Source organism: Bombina bombina, chromosome 9 (assembly GCF_027579735.1).
Source record: "Bombina bombina isolate aBomBom1 chromosome 9, aBomBom1.pri, whole genome shotgun sequence".
Lineage (NCBI taxonomy): Eukaryota > Metazoa > Chordata > Amphibia > Anura > Bombinatoridae > Bombina > Bombina bombina.
In genome coordinates, this window is record NC_069507.1 from 173,909,635 (window position 1) to 173,921,743 (window position 12,109).

Consider the following 12,109-nt stretch of genomic DNA (forward strand, 5'->3'; position numbering starts at 1 on the left):
TGGTGACTGCACATATATGCCTCTTGTGATTGGCTCACCCATGTATATTGCTCTTTCTTCAACAAAGAATATCAGAAAAATTAAGCAAATTATATAATAGAAGTTAGAATGTTGTTTAAAATTGTATTTTCTATCTGAATAATGGAAGAAAACATTTGGGTTTAGTGTCCCTTTAAAGCTCCATCATAAGGGTCCCTTTGTTGGTTGCCAGTGGAACAAAGACCTTCATTAACAAAAGTATCTATTCTTACAACCATGTATTTAGTGTATGAAACGTCATTCTTAAATCTACCACAAGGATATAATCCACCAGGTGTTAGACATATCAGAAACAGGAGAAACACTGCATTACTTAACTACTAGACAAAGGCAAAATTAAACCTAGTATAGTATTACAAATCATAGTTGGTGGAGTTTTTGCATCCTGGTTGAATATAGTCAATTACAATATCTCATACAAACCTCTCAGTACTGGGAGGATTTCCTCAGGGCCACTACTCTTTTTGTTCACAGGACACAACACCTAGGTGCACCCTAGCAACATCTATATTCTTGTTAAAAGCAGCAATTATAAGCAACAAAACCTTTAACGGCTGGTGACGTACATAGTACGCCGCGGTCGTTAAAGGTCGATTCAGATAGAGCATGCAATTTTAAGCAACTTTCTAATTTACTCCTATTATCATTTTTTCTTCGTTCTCTTGCTATCTTTATTTGAAAAAGAAGGCATCTAAGCTTTTGTTTGGGTTCAGGACTCTGGACAGCATGTTTTTATTGGTGGATGAATTTATCCACCAATCAGGAAGGACAACCCAGGTTGTTCACCAAAAATGGGCCGGCATCTAAACTTAGATTCTTGCATTTCAAATAAAGATACCAAGAGAATAAAGAAAAATTGGTAATAGGAGTAAGTTAGATAGTTGCTTAAAATGTCATGCTCTATCTGGACCAGGAAAGAAAACATTTGGGTTCAGTGTCCCTTTAAGGGGTTAAACTCTTACTTTGTTGGTATCTCACACTGACTAAAAATGTTTACCTTTTGTTGGAGAGTCTGTGGGGACTTAGGTACCTTATCTCATATATGGTGATTCTACTGGCACCTTCATCCTTTTTGGAAAACAATAGAAAGGACATATCTGTCTGTACTAGATCATCACGATACTTTGACACCTTGGATAGCATTGCTAACAGCAAACCAGATTTTCCTTGCAAAATCAGGTGTAGCCTCCTAGAGGTAGTTCCTACCTATGTTATCAGTCACTGATGTGGATGTAGCCAAAGAACAAGCTGTTTGAGGAGTGTAAATTACGTACACAAAGCTGATATCAGCACTACCAGAATAAGGAATTGTATACTTATTTGTAACTCCTTTATCTGCAAAATGTTTAATAAGTGTAAGTGGCCCTTTTTTATATACATTATTCATGATTAAAATATTGTGTTTTCGTTTTCGACTAAAATGTCCCTTTAAAGGGAAATAAAATGCAACATAAAATGTGTATTTATTACATCATTGCCTGCATATGACTGGGTTTAACCCCTGCAAAATGTTTTATTGGTATCTAGATGAAAACATCTGATGAGCCAATGAAAAGACGCATATGTATGTAACCACCAATCACCAGCTAGCTCAAAGTAGTGCATTGCTGCTCCTCGGCCTACCTAGATATGCATTTTAACAAAGGATATTAAGAGAATGAAATACATTTAAATTGTGCAATTGTTCCTTTAACATAATATTTCTAAATATAAAAAGAAGTATAAACTTCAAACAGCGCTCTTGTATGCATGACAAATGTTTAGTGTTTACTGTCCCTTTAATGAAAATGTATTATTATTTATTTTAATAAATAGATACTTCTTAACTTGGGTTTAATTACACTATAATGTACAATAGACAATTGTTCATAAACATACATACCTGTTGTATTCAAATAATGCACGGTTAATTACTAATCCCATCCCCTAGAAAAAATAGATGCAAAATCAGTAAATGTATCAGCATACCTGCAGTGTACTTAGGAAGAGGAAATAAATGCAAAGATGAGAGGCAACAGATTTACTCACATTAAGAGTGCTTTCATCGTCAACAATGGAGAGTTTAACAATGTATGGATTGACGGACTACAAAAAGAACACAGAACAGTATAAGAATAAACAAAACCACCATTGTAACTGCTCAAGAGCTCAGCATTTGTTAACATATAAAGGCATTTTCTGCAATAAAATCAGAAAACATTGAAAAACAAAAAACACACTGCACTAGCTATAAGAAGCTAGGTAACAAGATATGTCTGGGCCTCTCATTCCCAAAACAGAATCAAAATCCAAGAGAAACAATTTATATAAAAACATAAATGAATTAGGAGATTTAACATATTAAAAGGACATGAAAAGGCAACATTTGCTGCAATATGTAAAAATATTTTATTATTGCACTGTCAATGGCATACTGATTCCAAGCCTCTAACCAATCCAATAACTCGAATGATTCTCTACAGATAATTACCATTAAAATATATTGTGATTTTTGTAGATAAATCCGTTATCAACCCCTGTATGTTTAACCCCCGCAAAAAAGGGTAAAAGGGCCGAAAAATTGTCGAAAAATGAAATGCTCTAAAAGAGTTACTGTCACTTGTGCCGTCTGCTGAGCAATGAAAGACTAATGGCTGTAGTGACCCCCTCTATAACACGTAACCTCACTACATATTGCATTTGCGTTTATATAAAACAGATCTTACCCTTTGAATGGATTAAACAATTTATCAAACATCATAATAAAGTGCTTACTTCATATTTCCTGTAGTTCACAAGAAGCGCAAGTAAAACAACTGCATCATAGCCATGTTCTCTTCGGCTTTGAGGGTTGGATAGAATCTGGAAGAAAAAAAAAAGAAAAAAAAACAGAAAAAAAAAAAAAAACAGGTTACACCCAAAGTGATGAGCAAAGTAGCATTAAAACAGGACCCAAAGTCTGGACATTATGTCTCTGTCACTCTGTAATGGACAAAAGGAATGTGCATTGTCTTTCCAATGGTTATAAATAAAGATACAGAAAAACAGCACCTAATAAAAACCTAATTAAAAGAATTAGCATTAAATTACTTTTTTTTTTTTTTTAAGTTGTGTTTTGTCCCACTGTCCCTGGAGAGGCCAAAAAGGTAAAATCTGTAACCTAGGTTTTCAAAATAATCCAAACTGCCTAAACCAGTAATTTGATCTGTAACATTTGCAGGTTACAGAATAAGCTTTTTGGCACAAGCACAATTTTACATGAAAGACCAAAGGGTTCAATGTCCTTTTAACTAACACGTCCCATATATCAGAGCATTTTTTCACCTATAGCATCATCAAATTGACAGTTAAAGCCAGCACACAAGTGCTTTTTTTAATAGCAAACAAACCAACAGAATTTCCCAAAAAAGTTGTTGTCACTTTGTCCAACTCAATTGTATAGATAAGCACCACGCATTGTTGAATGTTGTTACATTATAATGCTAGTAGCAACCTTCTCCTACACTGTATCAACTGTATCCAGAAAAGGCACAACTCATGAAAGGGGAAATAAAGTCAAATTAAACATTCTTGATTCAGATAGAGCATGCAATTTTAAACCACTTTCAATTTGACATATTATCATATTATTCAATTTGCTCTGTTCCTTTGGTATCCTTTGTTGAAAACCATACTTAGGTAGGCTCAGAAGCAGCAACACACTACTGAGAGTAAGCTACTGATCGTGGCTGTACATATAGGCCTTTTAATATTAGCTCACCCAATGTGCTCAGCTAGCTCCCAGTAGTGCAGTGCTGCTCCTTCAACAAAGATACCAAGAGAATGAATCAAATTTGATAATAGAAGTAAATTGGAAAGAATGCAAAAGTTAAATGCTCTACATTGGTAGAGCATGTACATTTATATTAGTGAGTTTGGCTAACTATATGTTTAACCCCTAAAAATGAGTTATACACAAAGGTAAAGCCCTGTTTGGGAGCTGCAATCCTTGCATCTTGCGATATGAACATGAGCAGCAATCGGCGTGTTCCTGTGACTGGCCAAAAAGGTGTGTACTGTTCTGGAGCTGCAAGATATGTAGTTCCTATGTGGAACTTTACTTATGTGTTTAACCAATTTGAAGGAGTTAAACACATAAGCTCAAGTCACTAATGCAAAAACGTCTTACTCTTACATATTTGAGCATCTAATTTTTCCATTAGAATTTATGTTTAATGCATCAGAATAAACTGCAAGAGTTTCCTAACTTTAAAATCTAACATTGAAGTGTTCTAATTTTATTTTTTGTGCTCATTTTCATACTAAGATTTCAAAAATGAGACATTTTCTCAGAGTAAAATGGACAGAAACGTCATCACCAGAGCTATGAACAAGACACGTAACCACCATCTTTAAGCAATGGTCTCAGGCTTGGAAATTCATTAGCCTGGGTCTAGTCCCATCCAGAAGCAGTTCAAGAGGTGATGCTCATAAACAAAACACTATTCACATACAGCTGAAATGTAACTGCTAGTTTGATCATGAATAAAGCACAGATGACAAACTTGTAATGCAGGTTTAAAAGTTCAACATATGGAGCAGCTGACCTTTACTTGACTTATAATCTCTACTAATGGAGAAATCAAAAATCCCCTATTTCATATGAAGCATGGTTATCCCCTTTGGAAAGAAATCAGGGATTAGTTTTAATAGCACATTATACTAATAGAAGACAAACTAGGGTGAATTAGAGGATAGTTGAAGTACCTAAACTCTTTCTTATACGGGTTAAATGAAGCATCGAAAAGCACAGGTAAATGCACGGAAGGAAAACGGTGTTTTAACTAGGTATGCACCGAAATTTCGGCCACAGAAACGTTTTGGCTGAAAATGGCATTTTCATTTTTTGTTGCCTGTTATTTTCGGTAAAATTATTGTGTAGCGTATTTCAAATTTGATGCTAGCCTAGTGCTGCTGTTTGAGCTCATTACTTGACTTACTGTTTCGCATATAATAGTTTTCTAGGACTATACTTTATTTGGAAAATTGGTAAAAAAGAGCAACCTGTTAAATCTAATTCTGTTACACAGAACTAAATAAAGAATAATACAGTATAGGGATGCACCGAAATTTCAGTTGCAGAAACATTTTGGCCGAAAATGGCATTATCGTTTTTTTCAGGTTTCATTTTCTTTGCCTGTTTTTTCTTCTTGGTAAAATTATTGTGTAGCATATTATTGTTTTAGGATATTTTTGTCCAATTCTAGTGTGTTACTTTCAATAAAAGTGTGGTTATTTTATTGGCTTGCAGTTTTTCTATTCAGATTCATTCAATAAATAATCCATGAAAAAAAAACTAAAAAAAAAAAATATTTTAAAATAATAAAAAAAAAAAAAAAGACACTTTCGGTTTCGGGTTTCGGTTTCGGTTCAAAATTTCCAATTCGGTGCATCACTAGTTTTAACATTAAGGTATTGCCATTGCTCTATTGAACCTGTTTATTAAAGGTTTCTTTATGAATATAGAAACGCTAACTTTTGTTCCTATACAGAACTCTTCAGCAAGATCACATTGTGACACAAGAGTCCTTATTAAGAGGAAAGAGAAAACCACTTGTCACTATAAGCATCTCTCTCTATTTATTGTTTGCATACAGAAATTACTTTAGGTGTAGTCGCCCTCATGCCTAGTTTCCATTGCTGTTGTAAACTATGTAAACTGGTGGTAACAAGTATCTCAATTAAAGTCTATGGAGATGTTTTATGTCACCACCAGTTTACACAAGTTACAAAAGCAATGGAATAGGCCTAAGAGTAATAATAGAAAACCACATGGGAACTCCTTGCATGTGTCTCGCGGATTCAACTGCACCTCACTGATGAGGCCCAGAAATGCAGAAACACGTTTGTGGTTGGTTGTTTCCCTTGTTCATGGAAGAACTGCCTGATATTTCATGCTGGACTGTCTTTTAGGACAGGGTCAGCGGCCAGACTGATGAAATACAGGATATTTATCCTCTGTGAAAGTCATAATGAACTATAAGAGACTGCACCACAAATGGGCACTACCCATAGAAAGAGTGCACAACATTTTCCAGATATATTCTTTCTCAGTTGAGTGTCACTCAATATTCTTTACAACCTTGTTTAAAGGGACACTGAACCCAAATTTTTTTATTTTGTGATTCATATAGAGCATGACATTTTAAGCTACTTTCTAATGTACTCCTATTATCAGATTGTCTTCATTCTCTTGGTATCTTTATTTGAAATGCAAGAATGTAAGTTTAGATGCAGGCCCATTTTTGGTGAAAAACCTGGGTTGTTCTTGCCGATTGGTGGATAAATTCATCCACCAATAAAAAAAAGTGCTGTCCACAGTTCTGAAAAAGCTTAGATGCCTTGTTTTTCAAATAAAGATAGCAAGAGAACGAAGAAAATTTGATAATAGGAGACAATTAGAAAGTTGCTTAAAATTGCATGCTCTATATGAATCACTAAAGAATAAATATGGGTTCAGTGTCCCTTTAAACTCAAAGGCTTTAAAATGCTTTCTGAATATGTGTCTTGTGGAGATTTGGTTTAGCAGGTAGGGTATCTTTTTGAAATTTTCTATTTCAACTAAAAGAAATTTAATCCACCTTTGTCATTATGGCATAACGTGACAATTTCTGCTTGATCCGCCTCTATCTTCTTCAGTACTCAAGGTTGGATGCCTTGAGAAGAATTTCTCAGTTCTGTTATTTTTTATTATTATTTTTTATAAAACCAAATAGTTGATCCTCTTCAGTTACAATCTCTGAATGACATTTTATATTCTATTCCCCAAGCAATATTTCCTTGCAGTGGGAGTAATTTGACTGTATAATTTTCATTAATCAAAAGAATGGCAGTAATGCCCTTCAGACATTTCACTACCTGGATCAAAGAATTAATCTTTCCAGCTTTAAGAATGGGAACATTGTTCTTAATGAATAATTGTCCATAAATACTATCACGTCCAAATAATTTTGGACTTTACTGAAAATAAGGTAATACAAGCTCTCAGGAAATGTGCTTAAAAGATTTTTCTTTTTTGCATTGTGCATTTCCTGTATCAGCAGTGTTTTATCGATCTCCTGGTTGAAGTCTGATTAAAATATTAAAATGTGGTTCTAACAGAGACTTAGGGGCCGATTTAACAAGGGTCGAATGGCCCCTGATCCCCCTGTTTCCGCGCGAGTCTTCAGGCTCGCCGGAAAAAGCAGTTAAGAAGCAGCGGTCTTAAGACCGCTGCTCCTTAACTAGTCAGCCGCCTCTGAGGGTTGATTGAACATTATAGGTTTAGCTTTCAACTAAGAATACCAAGAGAACAAAGCAAAATTGGTAATAAAAGTAAATTGGAAAGTTGTTTAAGATTGAATGCCCTATCTGAATCATGAAAGTTCATTTTTGACTTGACTGTCCCTTTAAGATATATTATAAAGGTTTTGAACTTAAAGGACCAGTAAATACAGTAGATTTGCATAATCAACCAATGCATGATAAAAAGACAATGTAATAGCATTTAGTCTGAACTTCAAATAAGTAGATGTTTTTTTGTGACAAATTTCAAAGTTGTCTTTTTCCACTCCTCCTGTATCATGTGACAGCCATCAGCCAATCACAAATCCATATAAATATATTCTGTGAATTCTTGCACATGCTCAGTAGGAGCTGGTGACTCAAAAAGTGTAAATATAAAAAGACTGTGCACATTTTGTTAATGGAAGTAAATTGGAAAATTGTTTAAAATTGCATTCTCTATCTGAATCATGAAAGTTTAATTTTTAATTGGGTGTCCCCTTAACAATGCTTCCCAAGTATGCCATATGTTGTTGTCTGTGCTTAAATTACAATGTAGATCACTTACTACTGGATCACCACCTGCTTCTGGTTTGAATTTGATTCCTGTAGAACTAATCCGGGTGGATACAAATCAATTATTTAATTAATAAAAAATAATTAAAATAAAAAACATCTGATTCTTTTTTTTATTTATATCAGATTATTTATTTAAATAGGATTTTTTTTAAATAAAATCTAAATATAGTTTATATTTAAGCTACATTATAGTCCAAACGTTATTCATCTTGAAATAAGGATTAGTTTTACTTATGTAGCATGAGGCTGTATATTCATGGCTGTAATGTTTCATTTTACGGTAAAATAATTCCATTAATGCATTTGCAGGGTCATGCTCTCCCAGAGGTTTCTGTATGATTTTGGGTATTTGTTTCTATCTAGAAGATATTATCACATATTCTTGGTTTTATAATCCTCAAAACTGTGAATTTGTGTCTGCAGAGATAACATGCTTCTTCTTCAAAACAAAAATGTTATAAAACAAACATGCACAGTTGAGAATTAAACTTTAAAGAGACATAAACCCAATTTTTTTTTCATGTACAGATTTGCTTCATTCTCTTGGTATCCTTTGTTTAAGAGGCACAATGCTCGGCTGCAAGCTAGTTGAACACATTGGGTGATCCAGTGACAAGCAGCTAGCTCAAAGCAGTGCACTGCTCCTGAGCCTACCTACTGTATGTATGCTTTTCAGCAATGTTTACCAAGATAACAAAGCAAATTAGATGAGGGAAAAAAATTCCAATTTACTTCTATTATTAAAGGGAACTCAGGTTAAATTAAATTTTCATGATTCAGATACAGCATGTAATTTTAAACAACTTTCCAATTTACTTCCATTAAAAAAAATGTGCAGTCTTTTATATTTACAATTTTTTAATCACCAGATCCTACTGAGCATGTGCAAGAATTCACAGACTATACGTATATGCATTTGTGATTGGCTGATTGCTATCACATGGTACAAGGGGAGTGGAAATATACATAACTTTGAAATTTGTTATAAAGAAATCTACTACTAATTTGAAGTTCAGACTAAGTGCTATTGCATTGTCTTGTTATCTTGCATTTGTTGATTATGCAAATCTAATGTGTTGACTGGTCCTTTAAATTTGCTTTGTACCCATAATATTCTGTGTTGAAAAGATACCTAGGTAGGCATCTGGAGCACTACATGGCAGGAAATAGTGCTGCCACCTAGTGTTCTTGGAAATGGATAACATTCTTCCAATACTGCTGCATATAGTGCTCCAGACATGTGCTTACATCCCTGTTTTTCAACAAAAGATACCAAAAGAATGAATGAAAAAACTGCATGCGCTATCTGAATCATGAAAGAAAATGTTTGTGTTTCATGTCCCTTTAACCGCTTGACATCGTCGCTTCAGATAATTTATGGAGATATAACCGGTAAAATATAACAACAGAAACCACCAATAAAATGTGAATAGGAAATTTGATTTAAAGATTAGTGATCACCTGGGAAAACATTAAGCTTAGTGAATAGTTTGTTGAGTAAATGACACAGGGGTGTGACATTACAGCATACAAAGTCCCTTAAAGGGAAAATTCTATTAAAGACATCTGTATATATTAAAATAGATTCACATTCAAATAATAAAATGTACAGAATTCCTGAGGTGTAAAAACAATACCTGATAGAACTCCTGAATTACATAGTAACATAGTAACATAGTAGATAAGGTTGAAAAAAGACTGAAGTCCATCAAGTTCAACCTATACAAATCTAAAATACTTACAAAAAGCTCCAGTTAAGCTTAAATAACCCCATTAAAATGTGACCCATTTAATACTAGCAATCATATCCATGAATTTTGTTTATATACAGAAATTTATCCAGACTATTTTTAAATGAATCTATGGTATTGGCATTCACTACCTCCTTTGGTAATGAGTTCCACAATTTTATTGCTCTTACAGTGAAAAAACGTTTCCGTTGCAAGAGATTAAATCTCCTTTCCTCCAACCTTAAATTATGACCTCTTGTCAGAAACAATTTTCTTGGAATAAAAACATAATTTATGCTTACCTGATAAATTTATTTCTCTTGTAGTGTATCCAGTCCACGGATCATCCATTACTTATGGGATATTAACTCCTCCCCAACAGGAAGTGCAAGAGGATTCACCCAGCAGAGCTGCTATATAGCTCCTCCCCTAACTGCCATTACCAGTCATTCGACCGAAAACATGCAGAGAAAGGAAAACCATAGGGTACAGTGGTGACTGTAGTTTAATGGAAAAATTACCTGCCTTAAAGTGACAGGGCGGGCCGTGGACTGGATACACTACAAGAGAAATAAATTTATCAGGTAAGCATAAATTATGTTTTCTCTTGTTAAGTGTATCCAGTCCACGGATCATCCATTACTTATGGGATACCAATACCAAAGCTAAAGTACACGGATGACGGGAGGGACAGGCAGGCTCTTTATACGGAAGGAACCACTGCCTGAAGAACCTTTCTCCCAAAAACAGCCTCCGAAGAAGCAAAAGTGTCAAATTTGTAAAATTTGGAAAAAGTATGAAGAGAAGACCAAGTTGAAGCCTTGCAAATCTGTTCAACAGAAGCCTCATTCTTAAAGGCCCAAGTGGAAGCCACAGCTCTAGTAGAATGTGCTGTAATTCTTTCAGGAGGCTGCTGTCCAGCAGTCTCATAGGCTAACCGTATTATGCTACGAAGCCAAAAGGAGAGAGAGGTAGCCGAAGCTTTTTGACCTCTCCTCTGACCAGAATAAACGACAAACAGGGAAGACGTTTGTCGAAAATCCTTAGTTGCCTGTAGATAAAATTTCAGGGCACGGACTACATCTAGATTGTGTAGCAGACGTTCCTTTTTCGAAGAAGGATTAGGACACAAAGATGGAACCACAATCTCTTGATTGATATTCCTGTTAGTGACCACCTTAGGTAGGAACCCAGGTTTAGTACGCAGAACTACCTTGTCTGAATGAAAAATCAGATAAGGAGAATCACAATGTAAGGCAGATAACTCAGAGACTCTTCGAGCCGAGGAAATCGCCATTAAAAACAGAACTTTCCAAGATAACAACTTGATATCAATGGAATGAAGGGGTTCAAACTGAACCCCCTGTAAAACATTAAGAACTAAGTTCAAACTCCATGGTGGAGCAACAGTTTTAAACACAGGCTTGATCCTAGCTAAAGCCTGACAAAAAGCTTGAACGTCCGGAACTTCTGACAGACGTTTGTGTAAAAGAATGGACAGAGCTGAAATCTGTCCCTTTAAGGAACTAGCGGATAAACCCTTTTCTAAACCTTCTTGTAGAAAAGACAATATCCTCGGAATCCTAACCTTACTCCATGAGTAACTCTTGGATTCGCACCAATATAAGTATTTGCGCCATATCTTATGGTAAATCTTTCTGGTAACAGGCTTCCTAGCCTGTATTAAGGTATCAATAACTGACTCAGAAAAACCACGTTTTGATAAAATCAAGCGTTCAATTTCCAAGCAGTCAGCTTCAGAGAAATTAGATTTTGATGTTTGAAGGGACCCTGGATCAGAAGGTCCTGTTTCAGAGGTAGCGACCAAGGTGGACAGGATGACATGTCCACTAGATCTGCATACTAAGTCCTGCGTGGCCATGCAGGCGCTATTAGAATCACTGATGCTCTCTCCTGTTTGATTCTGGCAATCAATCGAGGAAGCATCGGGAAGGGTGGAAACACATAAGCCATCCCGAAGGTCCAAGGTGCTGTCAAAGCATCTATCAGAACCGCTCCCGGATCCCTGGATCTGGACCCGTAACGAGGAAGCTTGGCGTTCTGTCGAGACGCCATGAGATCTATCTCTGGTTTGCCCCAACGTCAAAGTATTTGGGCAAAGACCTCCGGATGAAGTTCCCACTCCCCCGGATGAAAAGTCTGACGACTTAAGAAATCCGCCTCCCAGTTCTCCACTCCCGGGATGTGGATTGCTGACAGGTGGCAAGAGTGAGACTCTGCCCAGCGAATTATCTTTGATACTTCCATCATTGCTAGGGAGCTTCTTGTCCCTCCCTGATGGTTGATGTAAGCTACAGTCGTGATGTTGTCCGACTGAAACCTGATGAACCCCCGAGTTGTTAACTGGGGCCAAGCCAGAAGGGCATTGAGAACTGCTCTCAATTCCAGAATGTTTATTGGTAGGAGACTCTCCTCCTGATTCCATTGTCCCTGAGCCTTCAGAGAATTCCAGACAGCGC

The 12,109-nt window shown here is 35.9% G+C and overlaps 1 protein-coding gene across 1 annotated transcript in view; it reads right to left on the reverse strand.

Annotated features, from left to right (window-relative positions):
* Positions 1-12,109, reverse strand: part of ARMH3 (armadillo like helical domain containing 3) — a 561,581-nt gene that overhangs the window by 473,015 nt on the left and 76,457 nt on the right. Inside the window, exons 8-10 of the mRNA XM_053692489.1 lie at positions 2,794-2,880; positions 2,068-2,124; positions 1,922-1,965 (exon numbers count right to left, since the gene is read on the reverse strand). Of these exons, the coding sequence (XP_053548464.1) occupies positions 1,922-1,965; positions 2,068-2,124; positions 2,794-2,880 (188 nt within the window). The remainder of the gene's footprint in view (positions 1-1,921; positions 1,966-2,067; positions 2,125-2,793; positions 2,881-12,109) is intronic.